Source organism: Heterodontus francisci, chromosome 8 (genome assembly GCF_036365525.1).
Source record: "Heterodontus francisci isolate sHetFra1 chromosome 8, sHetFra1.hap1, whole genome shotgun sequence".
Lineage (NCBI taxonomy): Eukaryota > Metazoa > Chordata > Chondrichthyes > Heterodontiformes > Heterodontidae > Heterodontus > Heterodontus francisci.
The window spans coordinates 111,310,298-111,334,862 of record NC_090378.1 but is presented as its reverse complement, the minus strand read 5'-3'; the positions used below and the strand labels follow the sequence as shown (position 1 = coordinate 111,334,862).

General features: G+C 46.7%; 1 protein-coding gene across 2 annotated transcripts in view; it reads left to right on the top strand.

The window, feature by feature from the left end:
* Window positions 1-24,565, top strand: part of LOC137372589 (pre-B-cell leukemia transcription factor 1-like) — a 697,223-nt gene that overhangs the window by 668,406 nt on the left and 4,252 nt on the right. Inside the window, exon 9 of one of the 2 annotated variants that reach the window (XM_068036530.1) lies at window positions 3,947-4,036. The exons of the other annotated variant lie outside the window; for it this stretch is intronic. Coding sequence (XP_067892631.1) covers window positions 3,947-4,036 — 90 coding nt within the window. The remainder of the gene's footprint in view (window positions 1-3,946; window positions 4,037-24,565) is intronic. 2 annotated transcript variants of the gene reach the window in all.

The following is a 24,565-nucleotide window of genomic DNA, read 5'->3' as shown; positions in this document are numbered from 1 at the left end:
CAATTCCTGGAGGGTTGTCAATCCTACTGACCACATGTGACCTGTATCACAGAGCAACCTTGTGATTGGAATCACTGATTGCTGTCTTACCTGCTACAGCCTAGGGTACCATGCCAAGGACATCGGCAGCCCTCTTGGACACCCCCCCCTCCACCCCAGCTTCCACTGCAGGTCATGGCAGTGACTCCTGTACCACCCCCTTCACCATCCCCTCAACCCTCCACCTCCATAGCGGGCCTGGGCAGTGAGTGGCAGCAGCTTACCCGGCCACATTGCAGCTGAACCTCACCCTGTCATCAGGCATAGTTTCTAGCAAAGATCAGAGAAAGTGCCGGAAACGCTCACCAGCTCAGACAGCATCTGTGGAGTGAGAAACCAACAGCTCGAGGTCTCGCCTATGGGCCGTTCATCAGAACGGGAAGATGATACAGATGAGCAACATTTAACAAAGAGAGCAAGAAACATTAGGAACAGGAATAGGCCATTCAGCCCATCAAGCCTGACTTACCATTCAGTTAGATCATGGTGATCTGTGCCTTAATTCCATGTATCTGACTTTGCTCCATATCCCTCGATACCCTTACCCAACAATAATCTATTGGTCTCCGGTCTCGAAAGCTCCAATTGACCCTCAACATCCAGAACCTACCTCCTCCTTAAATACATTTAATAACCTAGCCTCCACAACTCTCTGAGGCAGAGAATTCCAGTGATTCAACACCCTCAGAGAAGAAATTCCTTTGCATCTCAGTTTTAAATGTGTGCCCCCTTATTCTGTAACTATGTCCCCTAGTTCAAGATTCCCCCGCTCGTGGAAACATCTTCTCAACATCTACCCTGTCGAGTCTCCTTAAAATCTTATATGTTTCTATAAGATCACCTCTTATTCTTCTAAACTCCAATGAATAAAGGTCTAACCTGTTTAGCCATTCTCTTGGTAAGACAACCCCTTCATCCCAGGAATTAGCCTAGTGAACCTTTTCTGAACTGCCTCCAATGCTAGTATATCCTTCTTTAAATGCGGCGACCAAAACAGTACACAGTACTCCAGGTGTGGCCTCACCAACACCCTGTACAGTTGTAACAAGACTTCCCTATTTTTAACCTCTAACCCCCTAGCAATATAGGCCAAATTTCCATTCGCCTTCCTAATTACTTACGGCACCTGCATGCTAACCGTTTATGTTTCATGCACAAGAACACCCAGATCCCTCTGTACTGCAGTATTTTATAGTCTTTCTCTGTCTAGATAATAATCTGCCTTTTTTATGTCCGCTCATTCTTGACTTCTGCACTTGAGGAAATAGTTTCTCTCCATGAACCCATCAAATCCTTTTAAGGTTTTAAACACCACAATTAGATCATCCTTCCGCCTCCAATACGCAAGTGAATACAAGCCAAGTCCATGCAACCTGTCCTCACCATTTTACCTTTTTAGCCCAGTATCATTCTGGTGAATCAGCACTTCTCACCTTCCAAGGCCAATATATCCTTTCTGAGGTGTGGTTCCGGAACTGAATGCAGTTCTCCAGATGGAGTCTGAACAGAGATCTGGACAACTTGAAGGAGGAAGTGAAAAAAAAATCCAACAACACATAGGGGATGAAGGACCTGCAAAGTGCCTAAGTGGAATGTAGATTAAGTGACAGCAGTGATGTTAAAGTGAAACAATAGGAAGCAGAAAGTGAGAAATCAAAGCTAGAAAAGATCTATCCATACGTGATAGAGAGGGGGTGTGAGGAGCTAAACATGAAGCACTAAATAGATTAGGAATAGTTAAAACTTACACAGGATTCTGATAGAAGTGAACAGCTGACACCAAGGACTGAATTTTATTAGCCCTCTAGGGTGGGCAGGGAGGTGGGGGTGCCCATAAAATGGCAGGGGGGAGTGGTGGCGGGGGTGGAGTGCCCATCGCCTTCCCGATGCCATTGAATTTTGTTACGGGCAGGGCAGGTAGAGGACAGCCTTTTTGCCCAAAGGCCAATTGAGGCCCTTAAGTGGCATTAATGGCCGCTTAAGGGCTTCTTCCCGCCATCACTGGTGTTTTACTGGCGGCTGGTGGGATCCCCGCCACATGGTGAGAGCGCCCAGTAAAATCAGGCAGCTTCCCTGCCGGCTGGAGCAGTGAGGGGGGCTGGAGGAGGGGGTGGGTTGCCCTCCTGTTTAGGCAATCTGTGGCCCCAGAGGCAAAGGCCAACCCGCACCAACACCCCCTGCCCTCAACAACCCATCCCCCCACCAATGCCTGCCTGACTAGCCCTGGCAAACCTGCCCCCACTTAACTCCTTTCCAGGCCAGCATCCATGTTGATTCTTCTAGCTGGGTGCAGTCCCAGCAGTGCCCACCGCTCCTGATGGCGTTGCTGAGCTGCTGGCCCTCTGATTGGCTGGCAGCTCTTGGAGGCAGAATCCCTGTCCTGAAAGGGATGGGAATCCTGGTGCCAGGCGATTAACTCCTTGAACACCGTAAAATGCGACCGGGGGTCCCCCAAATGGCCAAGGTGGGACTCCCTCGAGATTTCTGGCTCAACGTCAGGACACTCACCATTATAAAATTCAGCCCCAGGTGGCAGACCACCCCATCAGCAATGGAGGTTTCTCACCCTGGCACCAATCCAACCCCATCCCCACAAATGCCAGTACACCCATCCCATGCCAGCGCTACCTGCTAAACAGAAAGCGGGTGTGCTGTTAGGGTCTGAAATTATTAAAGTTACTATTAAGGCCAGAGGGCTTCAGAATACCTCATAGCAAAATGAGGTGCTGTTCCTCGATGTTGAGTTGAACCTCATTATAGGAAGGATGTGGAAGCTTTAGAGAGGGTGCAGAGGAGATTTACCAGGATGCTGCCTGGACTGGAGGGCATGTCCTACGAAGAAAGATTGAGGGAGCTAGGGCTTTTCTCATTGGAGCGAAGAAGGATGAGAGGTGACTTGATAGAGGGGTACAAGATGATGAGGCATAGATAGAGTGGATAGTCAGAGACTTTTTCCCAGGGTGGAAAGGGCTATCACCAGGGGGCATAATTTTAAGGTGATTGGAGGAAGGTTTCGGGGAGATGTCAGAGGTAGGTTCTTTACACAGAGAGTGGTGGGTGCGTGGAATGTGCTGCCAGCGGTGGTAGTAGAAGCAGATACATTAGGGATATTTAAGCGACTCTTGGATAGGTACATGGATGATAGTATATTGAAGAGTAGGTAGGTAGTTTGATCTTAGAGTAGGTTAAAGGGTCGGCACAACATCGTGGGCCGAAGGGCCTGTAATGTGCTGTACTGCTCTATGTTCTAATACTGTCAACAAAAGACTTGCATTTATACAGTGCCTTTCATGACTTCAGGATGTCCGAACATGCTTTACAGCCAGTGGAGTGATTTTTTTTGAAGTGCGCTCACTGTTGTAATGTAGGTGACTGAGGATAGAGAGATCAGAGTGTGAGTAGGATGGAGAATTGAAGCGCAAAGCAACCGATGTAGACGACACTCCAGCCACTGCACTTTCCAAATTTCTAGCATCTGCAGTAATTTGCCTTTCACTCACACTTCCCAGGAGGTAGGTAACAGAAGAGTGGGGAACATTGGTTGATTATTGCCAGGGGACACTGCGGCCAAACATGGAGCATTTACTCTATCACTAGCTAACTCAGCCTCAGGACCACGCTGGCCAGAACATCCCCCAAACAAAGCCACGGTAGCTGATGATGGAAGCTGGGGAAGAGGGCAGTGTAGTCAATCAGGAGTCCACCAATTCACAGCCACAACCTGTTGAAGGGCTCGGAGGAGGGGAGGTAACAAGATGGCAAGGCAGTGCCCACGAAATGCTCCCTGTGCTGCCAGCTCCCTCACTCCTCCTGGCCCCTGCGGGGTAAGGATAGGCACTGTGTGCCCCTGTGCCAGGAAATGGAGCATGGTCTAACAGTGTGACCAGGCCTCTTGTTTCTTTTCCAGGTGGACTCGCTGCGCCATGTCATCAACCAGACAGGCGGATACAGTGACGGTCTGGGAGCTGGCAGGATCTACAGTCCACAGGCCCTGAATGTAAGAAATCTGTCTCCTCCTTCATTTCATAGAATTACCTTACAGCACAAAAAGGCCATTCGGCCCAACTGGTCTATGCCAGTGTTTATGCTCCAAACGAGTCTCCTCCCACCCTTCTTTATCTTTTTATATCCTTCTAATCCTTTCTCCCCCATGTGCTTATCTAGCTTCCCCTTAAAAGCATCTATCTTAATCACCTCAACAATACCTTGTGGTAGCGAGTTTCACATTCTAACCACTCTCTGGGTAAAGAATTCTCTCCTGAATTCCTTATTGGATTTATTTGTGACTATCATATATTTATGACCACTAGTTTTAGACTCCCCACAAGTGAAAACATCTTCTCTACATCCAACCTATCAAACCCCTTCATAATATTAAAGAACTCCATCAAGTCTGTTATTTATTGCTGCCTCTCTCTCTCTCTCTCTGCCTCTCACTTCTCATTATTTGCAAGCTGGAGGCAAAGACAGTACCACACGGAGGTCCCACTTGTCACATCTCCGAGATCAGCCCAGTCGGGTGATTGCTCCCAGCGGCCAAAGCGAGCTCGCCGACGGCACGGATTAGCCTTGCCGCCATGCGGGGGAGTGAGGGGTGATGGTGAGGGAGGCGAGCGGGGAGATAAAGCCAGGCATCTGACGTGTCCCACCTGTCAGATACAGTCAGCGTCGGCAAACGCATGCCGGGGGCGGTCGAGCAGGCCGAGTGGAGTAAAGCAGGTGCCGCCTGGTTTACTGCAAGGCCGTAACCTCGATTCTGTGTCTCAATAGGCCTGCTAACTGAAGCCCCTCACCATCTGCACTCCCCCCACTCCCCCCGCCCCCGACAAACCCATCCCTTCTCCCCCTCCTCCACCACCACTCGCATGCTCTAAAAATAGCTACCGTGCTTCTCCCACAGCCAAAAGCAGCACGCAGGCTATCTCTTTCCCCCCCACCCCCCACCCCCTCCTTGCACTGCCTGTGCTGCGTGGGCTTGTAAATTCACAGCGACAAGCTGTGTGGTGCTGGGGAAAATTGATACGACAGAGACAGCCAGAGCCTTGGCTCCAAAGAGGACAGCAATCCAACTTGATTTCTCAGATCACGCATCCCACCCCTCAGCGGGTGTGACAGCAGGCTGAGAGAGCAGGCTAGCCGCACACACACACACACACACATGACCGCCGGGTTACAGCTTCTGGATCGCTGCAGGTTACTTCTGGCCGCTCGCCCTGCGTTTAGATGTCCTAGGAAATCAAATTCTCTACTTGCCGGGAGATGTTGATGAATTTTTATTATTGCTCTCTCTATATATTTATTTATTTAAAAAGACTGAGGAGAAAAAGAATGAGATTAACAAACCTGAGGCCTTCGGTAAATATTGCTGCAATAGTTTTCATATATTTTACCCTTGCTGGGCCTGTCTTGTTTCCTGTGAGACTGAGGTGACTGAAATCCTTCATCAGCACTGACGATGGATTAAAGTAAAATGGGATCCTGTCATTCTCCTGCAAGGTATTTTACAACGAAAATAGCCGCTTCACAGGAACATTATCAAATAAAATTTGACACCGAGCCACATAGGGCGATATTAGGACAGGTGCCCAAAAGCTTGGTCAAAGATAGATTTTAAGAAGCCTCTTAAAGGAGGGGAGTGAAGTGAAGAGGCGGAGAGGTGTTCAGGGAGGGAATTCCAGAGCTTAGAGCCCAGGCAGCTGAAGGCACAGCCACCAATTGTGGAGCAATCAAAATTGCAGGTGCACGAGAGGCCGGAATTGGAGAAACGCAAAAATCTCAGAGTTATAAGGTTGGAGGAGGCTGAAGCAATAGAGAGGTGTGAGGCCATGGAGGGAAAACAATTTGCATTAATGGTCATTCTAATCATACAGGGAGTTTTAAAGAGAAAATCTCCCCATCAGGACCCTTTCTAAAGAGATGACATTATCAGGATCACATTTAAAGAGGAAGTTTCACAAACTGCCATTTTTAAAGATGGACTTTCAGTCACGAGTGTGGGGCAAGCTTGATGGACCAGTTGACCTTTTCCGGCCTATCAGTTTTGTACATTCATAGACTGGACCCCGTACAAATGGGACAGTCTCTCCATCAGACCTTACTTGGGGATACAATGCATGAGTAACTGAAGACATGACCTGTGGAAAGTGCTTGGGAGGAACAGGTGACTTTGGAACCATGGTTCCCAAACTTCCCCATCAATGGGGGTTTTCCTCAGCTTACGTCTGGGTCTGTTCAACACTGATGGGTAGAGATTGATTAATCATTGCAATCAACTCCATTATTGATGTATCACACAACTGCCAGGATTTATTAGTGTAACAATTCCAAGAGTCCTCTTTTAGAGAGGGGTCTCACTGTTAAACAATGGCATTATGAAGATTGACATTATCTTTTTGTGTGACTAATGTGATCTCTTTTCTCTACTGATGTTAATCCAGCTCTCTCACACTGTCACTCAGTATCCCCTCCCCCAGCGCCCTGTGTTACTGACTGTATCTCCACTGATGTTAATCCAGCTCCCTCACTGTGTCAGTCTGTAACCGCTCCCTCAGCCCCCTGTGTCAGTGACTGTATCTCTACTGATATTAATCCAGCTCTCTCTCACTGTCACTAAGTAACCTGTCCCTCAGTGCCCTGTGTTACTGACTGTATCTCTACTGATGTTAATCCAGCTCCCTCACTGTGTCAGTCTGTAACCGCTCCCTCAGCCCCCTGTGTCAGTGACTGTATCTCTACTGATATTAATCCAGCTCTCTCTCACTGTCATTAAGTAACCTGTCCCTCAGTGCCCTGTGTTACTGACTGTATCTCTACTGATGTTAATCCAGTTCCTCATACTGTCACTGAGTAACCCCTCCCCATAGCACCCTGTGTTAATGACTGTATCTCTCCTGATGTTAATGTATCTCCCTCACAATTAGGCCCCGTTTGTGGGTTTCTCCAGCTCTATGCCTATGACTCTCTCTCTCTCTCTTTCTCTCTTACCCCCCCCCCCCCTCCCCCTTGCTCTTTCTCCCTCTCTCTTCCCAGCAAGACCCCAACCCCACTTAATTGCAGGCACTGGCATTCGTGTGATGAATAGCATGCTGTTATCATGTAACCAAACATTTCATAGAATTGTCATACAGTGTTACATCAGAAGCTGGTCAATAAAGATCTATTAAAGCTTTCACAGTGTAGCCCTGTCATGACAAATGATAGTCACAAGAATGACCAGTATCATAAGCGACCACTAAAATATATCCGAGAGAACCCACCCAGCTTTTGTAGCTTGACTCAATATAGAATCATAGAATCACAGTGCAGGAGGCCATTTGGCCCATTGTGCCTGTGTCAGCTCTTTGAAAGAGCTATTCAATTAGTGCCACTCCTCTGCTCTTTTCCCCACCGGTCCTGCAAACCTTTCCTTTGCATCCTTTGGTTATCGACCCTTCCGCCAGTGGAAATGATTTCTCCCTATCTACTCTATAAAACCCTTCATCATTTTGAATACTTCTACCAAATCTCCCCTTAACCTTCTCTGTTTTAAGGAGAATAACCCCAGCTTCTCCAGTCTCTCCGCATTACAGAAGTCCCTTGTCCCTGGTATCATTCTCTCCAAGGCCTTGACATCCTTCCTGAAGTGGTGCATAGAATTGGACCCCATACACCAGCTGAGACCTAACCATTGATTTATAAAGGTTTAGTATATCCACCTTCCTTTTGTACTCTATGCCACTGTTAGTAAAGCCAAGGATTTCGTAAGCCTTTTTTTTAAGCAGCCTTTTCAACTTGTCCTGCCACCTTCAAAGATTTGTGTATGCGAACCCGCAGATATCTCTATTCCTGCATATTGTTCCATTTAGTTTATATTGCCTTTGCTCATTCTTTCTTCCAAAAATGCTTTTCTTCACATTTTTAAAGGGTCGATCATTTAGGACTGAGATGAGGAGCAATTTCTTCATTCAGTGGGTTGTGAATCTTTGGAATTTTAGGGTTGTGGGTGCTCCATCATTGAGTATATTCAAGAGTAAGATTGATACACTTTTGATTTCTCATGGAATCAAGGAATCTGGGGAGCAGGCAAGAAAGTGGAGTTGAGGCAGAAGATCAGCCATGATTGTATTGAATGGCGAAGCAGGCTCAAGGGGCCAAATGGCCTACTCCTGCTCCTATTCCTTATGTTCCATGGGTTATCTGACAGAGGCTGACAATTTACTGCTGTTGATCCATACTCACCTGGAGCTGGATTGAGATTGCCCAGCCTCATTTCACAAAGGACCTTTTAAAACCAACAGAGCGAGGATATCCCATCAGTCTGCATTAGATGTGAACTCAGGCCCGAGAGATGCAAAGCCAGAGTCTGACTCAATGCACGACATAAACCCTCACAATCCGCCTGTAATGCAGATTTCATTCCATGGTCAGATTCTGCAGTCAAAAGACTGGGAGCAGCTGAAGCTCACATTAAGAAATGCTCTCCCAGCTGATTCAATGCTTGAGTGACAGGGAGTAGTAGTATATACAGCTCATTATGTGATATGGTTCAATCCCATTGTGGCCTGGCAACAACAGCCAGTTTGATCACTTTAACTGATGTAGCTGAGGCCTCTTAAGGGCAGAATAAAATGGGAAGAACTTCCCAGAGAACTCACCCAGGCATGCTACCTTAATATACAGAGGAAGGTCCATCCAGAGCACCACACCAACCCCTCCGCCTCTCACCACCAATCAGAAGTTAAAGCAGCATGACAAATGGGACATAAACCTGTTGTAACCAGGTTCTCCCCAAACTCCTGCGTTCCTGCATGAGTGGAAATCAGCCTTTCTGCTCCTCTGGCAACAGGAATCTCAGTGCTTAGATCTTCTGATTTGCCGTCCATCCAAAAATTGGACAACAGCATTAAAAAAAGTAACAAACCTGCAGGACTACTAAATTAAAACAGCACAAAGTAGTGAGTAAAACAGATAGGCAGAAATAGAACCTATGTTCAGGCTTGGTGGGGTGGACTGCCAAGGCTCAGGGGCCACAGATGTCCACAGGGATTTCACTTGGACAACTTCTGCTCCACAGATATCAATCTGACACGTTGTTGCAACAAGTTACCTTTGTGTATGGAAATGACCCTTGAGCCAAGTAGAGCATTGGAAGAAAAGGCAACCCAATCCAAATATGGCTGTCTTTTTCTAAGGCCTTTGATCCACCCCAGCATGTCGGTTGCCCACAGAACTATAGGGTTGATGGTTGGCACATTAGAAGTCGGTAGCCGACCATGTTGCCAAGCTTTGTGTATGCCCGTTGATATTTTTTTAAAGCCCCTCCTGCCTCCATCAGTGAACTCCACATCTGGTGAAAGAGAGTAACGGGTTCAAATGAGCAACTGGATTGTCCTTAACAATTAATAAACAGAGGCAGAGCCTCTGACAGGGAGCTTAAACTGGTCTCACCTCTCCTGGCTACAAGTTGCTGGTTCTGCAAATGCTCGCCACAGTAGTGGTTATGTGTGTCCATGAGTGTTGTCATTTCAAGATGGTTCCGATGAATAATCAAGCAGTGGGAGGGAACCATGAAAACACTGAATATCAACTAAACAAAAGGTAAACATTTGAAGCAAGTGCACAGTGAAAAAACATGAAAATTCTGGGAGACAAGGAATAAAAAGGTCTGAGATTTTTAGCAGCAGATAGGCATATTAGACCCAAAATTCACAGCAACATAGGAACTGGAGTAGCCCCCTTGAGCCTGCACTGCCATTCACTGAGATCCTGGCTGATCTCCTAACTTGCTAGACCTGTATGTTACCTTACGGTGAATTAATGTACAAGGATGGCTGTTCCCCTCAATAATACGTATACTGTTTTGGATATGGTTGGGGGGGATGACCTACCAGGGGAAAGCCACAGTGGCCAGGTCTTTGGCACTGAGCCTGGCTCAGTGGCTCAGAAGGGAAGGGGGGAGAATAGGAGAGCGATAGTGATAGTAGATTCAATGGTTAGAGGAACAGACAGGAGATTCTGTGGTCGCGAACGAGACTCCCGGATGCTATGTTGCCTCCCAGGTGCCAGGGTCAGGGATGTCTCGGATCGAGTCTATAGGATTCTTAAGGGGGAGGGGGAGCAGCCAGAGGTCGTGGTACATATCGGTACCAATGACATAGCTAGGAAAAGGGATGAGGACCTGAAAAGTGAATATAGGGAGTTAGGTTGGAAGCTGAAAGGCAGGACGAGCAGAGTAGTAATCTCAGGATTGTTACCGGTGCCACGTGCTAGTGAGGCTAGAAACAGGGAGCGAGTGCAGCTGAACACGTGGCTACAGAACTGGTGTAGGAGGGAGGGATTCAGATATGTGGATCATTGGGATACCTTCTGGGGAAGGTGGGACCTGTACAAGAAGGACGGGTTGCATCTGAACTGGAGGGGCACCAATATCCTGGGCGGGAGGTTTGCTAGAGCTCTTCAGGAGGGTTTAAACTAGTTTGGCAGGGGGATGGGAACCGGAGCCACGGATCAGTGGATGGGGTAGCTGTTGAACAGGCAGATACAGAGTGCAGAGAGTCTGTGAGGAAGGTTAGACAGTTGACAGGGCAAAGTTGCAGCCAGTATGATGGGTTGAAGTGTGTCTATTTTAACGCAAGAAGTGTCAGGAATAAGGGTGATGAACTTCGAGCATGGATCAGTACTTGGAGCTACGATGTTGTGGCCATTACGGAGACGTGGATATCACAACGGCAGGAATGGATGTTGGATGTTCCAGGGTTTAGATGTTTCAAAAGGAATAGGGAGGGAGGTAAAAGAGGTGGGGGAGTGGCATTGTTAATCAGGGATAGTATCACAGCTGCAGAAAGGGAGGTCGTCGAGGAGGGTTTGTCTACTGAGTCATTATGGGTGGAAGTCAGAAACAGGAAAGGAGCAGTCACTTTGTTGGGAGTTTTCTATAGACCCCCCAATAGCAGCAGAGACATGGAGGAACAGATTGGGAGGCAGATTTTGGAAAGGTGCAGAAGTAACAACCTACGGTTGTTGTCATGGGTGACTTCAACTTCCCTACTATTGATTGGAACCTCCTTAGTGCAAATAGTTTGGAAGAAGCAGTTTTTGTCAGGTGTGTCCAGGAAGGTTTTCTGACTCAATATGTAGATAGGCCGACTAGAGGGGAGACTATATTGGACTTGGTGCTTGGCAACGAACCAGGCCAGGTGGCAGATCTCTCGGTGGGAAAGCATTTCGGTGATAGTGATCACAACTCCCTGACCTTTACTATAGTCATGGAGAGGGACAGGAGCAGAAGGGATGGGAAAATATTTAATTGGGGGAGGGGGAATTACAATGCTATTAGGCAGGAACTGGGGAGCATAAATTGGGAACAGATGTTCTCAGGGAAATGCACGACAGAAATGTGGAGGTTGTTTAGGGAGCACTTGCTGCGACTGTTGGATAGGTTTGTCCCGATGAGGCAGGGAAGGGATGGTAGGGTGAAGGAACCTTGGATGACAAGAGATGTGGAACAGCTAGTCAAGAGGAAGAAGGAAGGCGTTTGATAAGGTTCCCCATGGTAGGCTCATTCAGAAAATAAGGAGGCATGGGATACAGGGAAAGTTGGCTGTCTGCATACAAAATTGGCTGGCCCATAGAAGTCAGAGGGGGTAGTAGATAGAAAGTATTCAGCATGGAGCTCGGTGACCAGTGGTGTTCCACAAGGATCTGTTCTGGGACCTCTGCTCTTTGTGATTTTTATAAATGACTTGGATGAGGAAGTGGAAGGCTGGGTTAGCAAGTTTGCCGATGACATGAAGGTTGCTGGAGTTGTGGATAGTGTGGAAGGCTGTTGTAGGTTGCAACGGGACATTGACAGGATGCAGAGCTGGGCTGAGAAGTGGCAGATGGAGTTCAACCTGGAAAAGTGTGAAGTGATTCATTTTGGAAGGTCGAATTTGAATGCGGAATACAGGCTTAAAGACAGGATTCTTGGTAGTGTGGAGGAACAGAGGGATCTTGGGGTCCATGTCCATAGATCGCTCAAAGTTGCCACCCAAGTTGATAGGGTTGTTAAGAAGGCGTATGGTGTGTTGGCTTTCATTAACGGGGGATTGAGTTTAAGAGCCGCGAGGTTATGCTGCAGCTCTATAAGGCCCTGGTTCGACCACACTTGGAATATTGTGTTCAGTTCTGGTCGCCTCATTATAGGAAGGATGTGGAAGCTTTAGAGAGGGTGCAGAGGAGATTTACCAGGATGCTGCCTGGACTGGAGGGCATGTCCTACGAAGAAAGATTGAGGGAGCTAGGGCTTTTCTCATTGGAGCGAAGAAGGATGAGAGGTGACTTGATAGAGGTGTACAAGATGATGAGAGACATAGATAGAGTGGATAGTCAGAGACTTTTTCCCAGGGCGGAAAGGGCTATCACCAGGGGGCATAATTTTAAGGTGATTGGAGGAAGGTTTCGGGGAGATGTCAGAGGTAGGTTCTTTACACAGAGAGTGGTGGGTGCGTGGAATGCGCTGCCAGCGGTGGTAGTAGAAGCAGATACATTAGGGGCATTTAAGCGACTCTTGGATAGGTACATGGATGATAGTAGAATGAAGGGTAGGTAGTTACTTAGATCTTGAGTAGGTTAAAGGTTCGGCACAACATCGTGGGCCGAAGGGCCTGTACTGTGCTGTACTGTTCTATGATACCCATATCACACTGAATACCAACATTTCCCAGTGTCACTATTTAAAAGAAAATTCTGCTTTTCTGTTTTTCCTACCAAAGTGGATAACTTCACATTTATCCGCATTTCATTTCCTCTGCCACGTTCTTGCCCACTCACTTAACCTGCCTACATCCCATTGTGGCCTTTATGCATCCTACCGACATCTTCCTTTCCTGTCTAACTTTGTATTACCGGCAAATTTGGATACATTACACTAGGTCCCCTCATCTATGTCATTGCTACAATTTATAAATAGCTGAGGATCAAACACCAATCCTTGTGGAACCACTTTAGCTTTTGGCTGCTGACCTGAAAAACACCCATTTCGTCCTACTCTTTGTTTTCTGTCCTTTAACTAATCTCAATCCATGCTAATGTATTATTTGCATGAGCCCTGATTTTGTATAAGAACCTCTTGTGCGACACCTTATCAAATTCTTTTTGAAAATCCAAATATACTTCATCCACTGGTTCTCCCTTATCCATCCTACTAGTTACATCCTCAGAAAAACTCTAACAGATTTGTCAAACACAATTTCCCTTTCATAGATACATGTTGACTCTGCCAAATCATATTATAATATTCTAAGTGCCCTGCTATCACTTCCCGAAAATGAACTCGAAATTTTTTTTATCATGAATGTTCAGACTACTGGCCAATAGTTCCCTGGTTTTGTTCTCTCCCTCCTTTCTAGAACAGGGGTTATATTTGTTACCTTTCAATCCATGTTCTCGAATCTAGGGATTTCTGGAAGACCAAAACCAATGCAGCACGATCTCTGTAGCCGCCTCTTTTAAAACATTAGGAATTTGGCCATCCGGTCCAGGGATTTGTTAGCTTTTATTCCTATTAATTTCTCCAGTACTATTTGTTTACCAGTACTAATATCCTTAAATCTCTTAATCCCACTAGAGCCGTGGTTCTCCATTATTTCTGGAATGTTTTTTGTGTTTTCTACCATGAAGACACATACAAAGTATTCATTTAACATCCTTGCCATTTCCTTATTCCTTATTGTAATTTCTCCTGTCTCTGTCTGTTAGAGACCCATGTTTGCTTTAGCTAATCTCTTTCTTTTGCATACCTATAGAAGTTTTTACAATCTGTTTTTATGTCTCTAGCCAGTTTACTCTTGTATTCTATTTTCTTTTGCATTATCAGCATTTTTGTCATTCATTGCTGCATTCTAAAATCCCCCAATCCTCAGGCATACTGATTTTTTTGACAACATTATAAGCCTCTTCCTTTAAACTAAAACTATCTTTAACGTCTTGTTAGCCGCAGTTGGAACACTTCTTTCTGTAGGGTGTTTATTCCTTAAGGGAATTTACAATCCGTTTCAAATTATGAATTAACTCTTTAAATGTTTGCCATTGCCTATCTACTGTCTTATCTTCTAATCTAGTTTCCCAATCCATTTTAGCCACTCACTCCTCATACCTGCATCATTTGCTTTGTCCAGATTTACAACCTTAGTTTCGGAGCTCTGTTCTAATTTAAGCTTAATATTATTTGACACCTGCCTGTCTCTGAATAAAGGCTGAATCAGTTGCCTTTATTCCTTGCCTTCCATTCCTCTACCTCTCTCTTCCCGTCACTTTTCATCTCTTCCTTTCACCACTGAGTCACATGCATGCCTGTACATCTATTCATACGAATTGAGATAATGGGCCTTATTATATGTTAGTGCAGTGACTGTCTCTGAATTATGGTCCTTATCATACCCTGATTGTTAGTGATCCAGTGAGAAAGTCTTTCCATTCCTCATCTATGAAGTGGAGAGTATTGTAAGTTGATTGCTTTTACCTGATGCCAAATTAGCAACCACATACTAAGTTGAGATGGTGTTCAGTCACTATGGTTTCCATAAGTTTTGACACATTTAGAACAGTAGCAGTGGGACTTACCTTTGATCCCTTGTGGTGGCTCAGTCTGGTCCATACTTTGCATTCAGATGGGACAGCCCTGGTTGACAAGGATAAGATGACAATAACTATCTGATTCTTCAGACAGGCCTCTGAAAACTTCATATCTTTACTAAATTTGTTGCAAAATCATCATGATACAAAATGGGAAATATGTTGGTTTTTGAGCAAAGACCAAATAATCTAGAGTTTCCCCATGATCACCTATCCAATCTCGGCTGGTAGCTTCACTGCAACTAATGAATTGCTACAGTGGATATTTACAGTGATTGTTGCCCTATTGGAGTGAACATTTAACAGTGGAGCTTGGACTTGAGCTTATTTCTAAGGTGTTTCACTCCTTACCCTGTCAGTAGAGGTGAGACATATTGGGCCTGATGACAGGGTTCCATCTGATTGTGGTTGACAGGAATAGATGGGCTGTTGGTTGTTCAGATCGGTCAATCAAAAGATGATTACCTACCCATCTGTGCCATTAGCTTTTCTACAATCAAAAATCTTGAAAGATACAAATGAAGAGAAAAGCAAGCAATATAATTTCCTTCATGGAAATGGAGACTGCCATTGAGGGATAGATGTTAGGAGCAATATGTTGGTGCTACAAGGGAGAAGGGGCAAGTTGTTGGCACTGGGAAAGGAGGAAGGCGAGGTTTTAGCGTGTGATGGAAGGAGAAGCAAACTGTTGGAGAGGGAGAAGGTGAAAGTTGTTGACATAGGGAGGAGAAAAGGCAAGTTGGGTTAAGCTCCCCCGGCAAGCCGTACACCGATCCCATCTGGAGTAGTGCATTTAGTTCTGGGCACTGCAATTCAGGAAGGTTATATTGGCCTTAGAGTGGGTGCAGCACAGATTCACCAGAATAAAACCGGGGTTAAAAGGGTAGGTTGCACGGAATCTTGTTTTTTCTTGAATATGGAAGATTATGGGATGATCCAGTTGAGGTGTTTAAGATGATTAAAGGATTCAATAGGGTAGATAGAGAGAAACTATTGCCTCTGGTAGGGGGGAGTCTAGAACAAGGAGCCATAACCTTAAAATTAGAGCTCGGCCATTCAGGGTGATATCACAAAGCACATCTTCACACAAAGGATAGTGGAAATCTGGAATACTTTCCACCGAAAAACTGTTGTGGCTGGAGATCAATTGAAAATTTCAAAACTGTGATTGATAGATTTTTGTTAGACAAGGGTATTAAGGGTTACAAAAACAAGGCAAGTGGTTAGAGTTAGGATAAACATCAGCCATGATTTATTTGAATGGTAGAACAGGCTCTAGGAGCTGAATGGCCTCCTCCTGTTCTTATATTGTTGGCATTGAAAGACTTAGAACAGTAATTCTCAAACCTTTTAGTTGAAGAACCCCTTTTCGAATGGATTAGTAAGCATGGAGACCCCTGCCCCGTCCCCCCCACCACCTGACTTAATATACCATAAACTCCTTGAACTTTTACATTTCTAAATCTAAAGTTCATCAGTGTCCTCCTGTTAGAGACTTGCATGACATTTTGTCAGGGCTGTCCAATATATTGATGTGAGTGATGATGTGAAAACTTTGATCCTCCATTCAGCTGAAAGGTAACCCTAGACTTTGAGCCACATGCCTGTTGAATACCTCACTCATCACACCTCCCTGCTTTTGGTGGAGTGGGATTAGGCTGGGTAGCTCCTATTGGGACCCTGACACCATTTCAGGTGTAAACCTCCACTATAGGTCCAGCTGTCACACTCAGTGAACAAAGTTTGGCTTGATTGTCTTTCCAGGCCCCTGAACGAAGCTGACATGGCAGCTTCTTCCTACTCTTCCCCTAGCACCAGCCCTGAGAATTCAGTCCCGGTGTCCCTGGGGCCTCTCGTGTCCTCTCTTGGGATTGTCAGTCAGTTCGATATCATGCTAATCTGGTTACATGTTTGTTTCCAGAGTTGCCTCGGGCCCAATGCTGGCCCAGAGATTGCTTACTGTGCGAGTGCACCAGGCCCTGGCACAGGACATCGAACTCCATAGTGGGCGAGCTCTTGGCTGCGCTGCTCGAGTGGACAAAGGAACTCAAACCAACAGCCAACAGCACACACCTGATCTTACTGTGCCATCACAGCAATGGGTCCCATTCACATTCTTTCGCAGACCCCCAGAAAGTCTATATGCCAGAGTGTGTTTTACGATTCATGGTGGTGTGCAGCATCCTGCACAACCTCATGAGGGCACTGCCCTTGCTACCAGGTATATGGCAATCAGCTGAGGAGAAGGAGGAGGAAGGAAGGAGGCAACCGATACATCTCTGTTCAGGCTGGGGTGTCGTGATCAGCTCAACTGACTTTGGTACCAGTGAACCAGTTTTGGGGCAGTGGTGGAGTAGTGATAACCTCACTGGACTAGCAATCCAGAGGCTGAGGTTAATGCTCTGGGGACATGGGTTAAAATCTTTAAATTCAATTAATAAATCTGGAATAAAAAAAAAGCTAGACTCAGTAATGGTGAAACTATTGTCGATTGTTGTAAAATCCCATCTGGTTCACTAATGACCTTTAGGGAACAAAATCGTCCGTCCTTACCTGGTCTGGCCCGCATGTGCCTCCAGACCCACAGCAATGTGATTGACTCTTACCTGCCCTCTGAAATGGCCTAGGAAGCCACTCAGTTGTACCAAACCATTACAGAAAAGTCTAAAAGCGGACCATTTGGCATCAACCTGGGCACCGGAAATGACAATGGCAAACCCAGCCCTTTCGACCCTGCCAAGTCCTCCTTATTAACATCTGGGGGCTTGTGCCAAAATTGGGAAACTGTCTCACAGACTAGTCAAGCAGTAGCCTGACGTAGTCATACACATGGGATCAAACCTTGCAGATAATGTCCCTGACACTACCATCACCATCCCCGGGTATGTCCTGTCCCATCAGCAGGACAGACCCACCGGAGGTGGCAGCACAGTGGGATACAGTCGGGAGGGAGTTGCCCTGGGAGTTCTCAACATTGACTGCGGACTCCATGAAGTCTCATGGCATCAGGACAAACACGGGCAAGGAAACCTTCTGCTGATTACCACCTACCGCCCCCCTCAGCTGATTAATCAGTACTCCTCCATGTTGAACACCACTTGGAGAAAACACTGAGGGTAGCAAGGGTGCAGAATGTACTCTGGGTGGGGGACTTCAATGCCCATCACCAAGAGTGGCTTGGTAGCACCACTACTGACCGAGCAGGCCGAGTCCTGCATAGCTGCAAGACGGGCCTACAGCAGGTGGTGACGGAACCAACAAGAGGGAAAAACCTACTTGACCTCGTCCCCATCAATCTACCTGTCGCAGATGCATCTGTCCATGACAGTATTGATAGGAGTGACCACCGCACAGTCCTTGTGGAGACGAAGTCCCGTCTTCACATTAAGGATACCCTCCATCGTGTTGTGTGGCACTACCACTGTGTTAAATGGGATAGATTTCGAACAGATCTAGCAACTCAAAACTGAGCATCAATGAGGTGCTGTGGGCCATCAGCAGCAGCATAATTGTATTCAACCACAATCTGTAACCTCATGGTCCAGCATATTCCCCACTTTACCATTACCATCAAGTCAGGATATCAACCCTGGTTGAATGAAGAGTGCAGGAGGGCATGCCAGGAGCAGCGCCAGGCATACCTCAAAATGAGGTGTCAACCTGGTGAAGCTACAACACAGAACGAGATACATGCTGAACAGCCGAAGCAGCATGCAATAGACAGAGCTAAGCGATCCCACAAACAACAGATCAGATCTAAGCTCTGCAGTCCTGCCACATCCAGTTGTGAATGATGGTGGACAATTAAACAATAACAGGAGGGGGAGGCTCCACAAACATCCCCATCCTCAATGATGGGGGAGCTGAGCACATCAGTGCAAAAGACAAGGCTGAAGCATTTGCATCCATCTTCAGCCAGAAGTGCGAGTTGATGATCCATCTCGGCCTCCTCCTGAAGTCCCCAACATCACAGCTGCCAGTCTTCAGCCAATTCGATTCACTCCACATGATATAAAGAAACGATGAAGGCACTGGATACTGCAAAGGCTATGGGTCCTGGCAACATCCTGGCAATTGCTACAACATTGGCATCTACCCAACAATGTGGAAAATTGCCCAGGTATATCCTGTACACAAAAAGCAGGACAAATCCAACCCGGCCAATTACTGCCCCATCAGTCTACTCTCAATCATTAACCAAGTGATGGGCGGTGCCGTTAACAGTGCTATCAAGTGGCAGTTACTCAGCAATAACCTGCTTAGTGATGCTCAGTTTGGGTTCCGCCAGGGCCACTCAGCTCCTGACCTCATTACAGCCTTGGTTCAAACATGGACGAAAGAGCTGAACTCAAGAAGTGAGGTGAGAGTGACTGCCCTTGACTGAGTATGGCATCAAGGAGCCCTAGCAAAACTGGAGTTAATGGGATTTAGGGGAAAACCTTCCACTGGCTGGAGTCATACCTAGCACAAAGGAAGATGGTTTTGGTTGTTGGAGGTCAATCATCTGAGCTCCAGGACATCACTGCAGGAGTTCCTCAGCGTAATGTCCTAGGCCCAACCATCTTCACCTACTTCATCAATGACCTTCCCTCCATCATAAGGTTAGAAATGGGGATGTTTACACAATGTTCAGCACCATTCGCGATTCCTAAGATACTGAAACAGTCCATGTCCATATGCAGCAAGACCTGAATAACATTCAGGTTTGGGTTGATAAGTGGCAAGTAACATTTGCACCACACGAGTGCCAGGGGCAACGACCATCTCTAACAAGAAAGAATCTAACCATCTTCCCCTTGACATTCAATGGCATTACCATCATTGAATCCCCCACTGTCAACATCCTGGGGGTTACCATTGACCAGAAACTGAACTGGAGTAGCCATATACATACTGTGTCTACAACAGCATCTCAGAGGCTGAGAATTCTGCAGCAAGTAACTCACTTCCTGACCCGCACAAAGTCTGTCTATCATCTACAAGGCATAAATCAGGAGTGTTTTTATTCGTTCAAGGGATGTGTGCATCACTGGCAAGGGCAGCATTTGTTGCCCATCCCTAATTGCCCTTGAACTGAGTGGTTTGCTTGGCCATTTCATAGGGCATGTAAGAGTCAACCACATTGTTGTGGGTCTGGAATCACATATAAACCAGACCACGTAAGGTTGGTAGATGTCCTTCCATTAGTGAATCAGATGGGTTTTTTAACAACAATTGATAATTGTTTTGTGGCACCATTACTGAGATTAGCTTTCAATTCCAGATTTCTGTTAATTAATTGAATTTACATTCTCCCACTGTGGTGGGATTTGAACCCATGTCCCCACGACATTCGCCTAGGCTTCTGGATTACTAGCCCAGCAACATTACCACTACATCACCATCTCCCCATAGGAACATGAGGGAATGCTCTCCACTTGCCTGGATGTGTGTAGCTCCAACAAAACTCAAGAAGTTTGACACCATCCGGGATAAAGCCGCCCACTTGATTGGCACCCCATCAGTATTCAACATTCACTCCCTCCATCACCGACACACAGTAGTAGCAGTGTGTACCATCTACAAGATGCACTGCAGCAACTCAACAAGGCTCCTTTGACAGCACCTTCCAAACCCACAACCTCTACCACCTAGAAGGACAAGAACAGCTGATGCTTGGGAACACCACCGTCTACAAGTTTCCCTCCAAACCATACACCTTCCTGCCTTCAAACTATTTTGCCATTCCTTCACTGTCACTGTGTCAAAATCCTGGAACTCCCTCCTAACAGCACTGTGGGTGTACCTACCCCACATGGACTGCAGTGGTTCAAGAAGGCAGCTCACCACCACCTTCTCAAGAGCAATTAAGGATGGGTAATAAATGCTGGCCTAGCCAGTGACACCCACATTCCAAGAAAGGATAAAAAAAAAGAACACAACCCCAAATCACCATTCAACAGCAATCCCATATCTTACTTTTCCTCTGTTACTGTCCATCACAGCGTCCTCTTGGCCACAATGCTGAAATAAAGCCAAAACCAAACAAATATTCCAAATCAACTTTTTCAAATCATTCAATATTTTATACAAAAGTTAACTGATCACCCTTGTGTATTCCCTTAGTGCCTGTCTTGTGGGTGACTTTGCCTGTCCTAATGCTCCTACACAGTGCTACCCCAGTGGCTGCAGCAAGCCTGGTGGATTGCTGCTGCCTTTCAGTGGGGGAGGCTGCCGATGGCCTTGCAGGATGTGTGCAAGCAGCTCTGGGCCTAGAAGGCCTGGCTTCGGACTGCACCATCTCAGCATGGGTGGCAAAAGTCTGGGCTGGCAGACAGGCAACAGCAAAGACACTGGTGAAGTGACAGTGGTGAGAGCACAAAGGTTGTCATCCTGAGAGAGGACAGCAGTGTCTCAGAATTCCTAACAATGTGTTGGAGGACATATTGCTGGACTGCTGTGAGACCCTGAAAACCCCATTTGAGCACTGTGATGGCAGCAGTCTGAGCTTGCATGGCACCAAGCTGAGATTTCATGACCTCAGTCTGAGCTTCTACTCTAGCACCCAGTCGTTGGGTGGCTTCTGCTTGTGCTGCATTGGAAGCTGAGACATCGGCCATCAGACCCTGCATCATGGGTGTGTCAGCAAGTGTTCTCATGGAGTTGGCCAGTACGTTCACACTGGAAAGGATGGGATCCAAGTTCTGTGTGAAGCTTTGTGCCAAGCTGGAGCCGGACTCCTCCATGCCCCTTGACTGTGAAAGTAGGCTGTCTGGCCGGCCTATCAATACACCAAGCATCTCTGTGTGCATTCCCATCAGCCTTTTTCTATACGCCACCCCATTGAAGTCCTCATCTGAGTCCTCTGCAGCTGAACCCGTGTGCAACCTCAAACCCCCCCCCCCTCCCATGGAACAGGCACCATGCAATCCTTTCCCCCTTCGCCAGCTGCAGGTGACTCCTGCCTGGTGACTCACCATCTGCAGATCCAACCTCTATGCCACCTTCGAAAGTAAGCAGTGCCAGTATCTGAGCTGTTAGCTGTGAGGGTGACAACAAGTGATGGCATTTCATCATCATCAGTTTCTTCTTCTCTGACGTCACACTGCCGTGACACTGACTGACCAGGTGGCAACTCTTGGGTATCTGAAAGGAGAAAGCTACAAGGGCAGGATTGCTGGAAAGTAAGAGCTAGATGCTTACACCTTCTGCAGTTTGGGAATCAGAAGAGATTGTGAAATGAGAGAGAAGGGGACATGAAGAAAGAGGATTAGGTATGAGCATTCTGTCATCTTCAATCCTTTTAACTCCACCGCTGATCACAGAATCACTCACGGCCACCCCAGCGATGGTGAGTATGGTCTCCTCTCTCGGGTAAGGACATGCAGCCATGCCTGTTCCCCACCAGTTAGGTGTTGCTGCCTTCAGTTGTGCGCCACTGTGTCCTACAAGAGAGACTGAAGTGTGGAGCAATGTGTTTGGGTGATGTGAGTGTCATGGTTGAATAGCTGGCTGTGTGTGAAAGTTGTGGGATGTGGCTGTGAGGCTTGCAGCAGTGCTAAATGCGTGAGGGTGAGGTGAAGCTATTAATTTTATGTATCAGTTATGATTGGTAGAGATTGTTGTTGGTGAGTGAAGGGAGTGTGGTACATTGAGCAGTTGCTGAGGTTAGTGGTGCAGTTGATAAGATATGGTATTTGAAGATACATTCACTGACCTTGACCACTTGCGTGAGATCATTGAACTTCTTGCAGCACTGCATCCAGGTCCTCAGGTCTACACTGCTGGCATTGACCTCCACAGCTATCTGCACCCATTGCCTTCTTGGAGGGTCTCCTAGCCCCCTGTGGATAGAGGATCTCTCTCCTCCTGTCAACCTCCTGCACCAAGGCCTCCAGTGCTGCAGCAGAGGACCTTAGAACCCGATGTCTGCCATGTTCTGCCACTCCTTTGTGTTTCCCAGGTTAAAGCCACTTGTATAATGAATTCTAGCACCTGCTGCACCCAAAATCCACCTTCCCTTTAAGAGGTGGAGGCTGGCTTTAAATAGCACAGGCTAGCTTGAACTCATGCTAGCCTCTCACGACTTTGGCATTTAGCCACTCAACAACACCACTGGCTGCATGCTGCAATCATATAAATAAGCAGGTAGCACGAAGTTTGTGCACTGCCTGCTTTGAAAGGAAGAGGCGTGGGGGTTAATCCCACATTGTGATCCCTGCACCCGCTTTCAGACCTTATCCATTTCCCCCCGGAAGTATTTAGAGAGGAGAAGAGTCAGTCTGGTGCTGCTAATGTTGGGCAGGTGGGTGATCGTATGAATAGTGCTGTCAGACAATAACTACTCTGCGGCATATAGTGGACTACTGAGTGTCTGTAGTGGGCAGCTCACACCTTAAGGTCTGTTTCTCCTGCAGTCACTATGCATGCAGTGCACACACTCCACATGACTGAGTGGATGAGCATTTTGCAAATTGGTTTAAAGAATTAAAAAAAGGCACACACTAAATTTTGCCTCCAAGAAATGACAGCAACATAGAGACTGGCTGACATCCACAGACTGTGCTCAGCATCTGCCTTCTATGTAACTGTCTTTACTGTCACTGTCTTAATTGCAAGCAGTGCAGTCAATTCTTGTTAAGTGGAAGCCCAGTTTAATCAGAACAAGAATACACTGGTATTGGGTGCTGTTCATTAAAATTCCCAGTTTCACAGTTAGGGTCTAATCCCAGAACTGGTTGATGGAATGAATCACATGTTTTTTTTGGCAGTTTTTAATCTGTGAAGTCCAGCAATATGGTTGTGCAAAGTAGGAGCGTCCAACCTACTGTCTGCGGGCAACAGGAAGCTTGTAAGCCCTGGAAACCAGATCCACAAAGCCCTGGGAACCCAGTCCTATTTATGCCTGTATTTCTTGCTGCACTGGTTTGGCCTGATAGATTTTTGTATCAACAGGCACAAGCTACACAGACCAAACAAATAGGCTTTTCCTACAAAGTTCTTGTGTTAATTCAGAGGAGAATGAAACCCAACAGTTACAAACATAAAACCACCTGGCAGGTCTTGTGAAGAGACGCGCGCCCTCTCACACCTTTTGATACCTTTTAAAAAATATAAAAAGCAACATGCTAACTTTGAATCGAGGTACACCAAAATTACCAGAAAAACAGTGAAACACTCTACAGAGACGTATGCTTTCTTCACTTGAAGTCTACTCACATTGAGATTACTGAATAACAATTGAGAGTGGGGCCCTGGCTGACTTTCCCCCACTGCCTAGTGCAGGGGCACTGAGGTGTCAGTGACACTCCGCAGAGAAGGCCTTAACGATTCCTTTGTTCTGTGCGGTGGTTACTGGAAAACATTCGTACTGATTGCAGCATGTTCTCCCAAGGTGGAAAGCCAAGTTTGTGTGAAAGCAACTTGTTGGAAAGGGAGCAGTCTGCCCACTTATCCATGCCCCTTTTGCCATGTTCTGCTGCTGTGCGTTTCACTTTAAATGTACTGCCTGGAGTCCAACCTGGGAGCAGATGTGTTGTGTAGAATTCAAGCCTCCCGTCCCCCTACGCACTAACATCCATCAGCCTCGTGAATGGGCAGTGCTCACCATACATTTAAATTATTTTATTTTATTTAGAGATACAGCACTGAAACAGGCCCTTCGGCCCACCGAGTCTGTGCCGACCAACAACCACCCATTTATACTAACCCTACAGTAATCCCATATTCCCTACTACCTACCTACACTAGGGGCTATTTACAATGGCCAATTTACCTATCAATCTGCAAGTCCTTGGCTGTGGGAGGAAACCGGAGCACCCGGCGAAAACCCACGTGGTCACAAGGAGAACTTGCAAACTCCACACGGGCAGTACCCAGAACTGAACCTGGGTCACTGGAGCTGTGAGGCTGCGGTGCTAACCATTGCGCCACTGTGCCGCCCCTACATGATGCC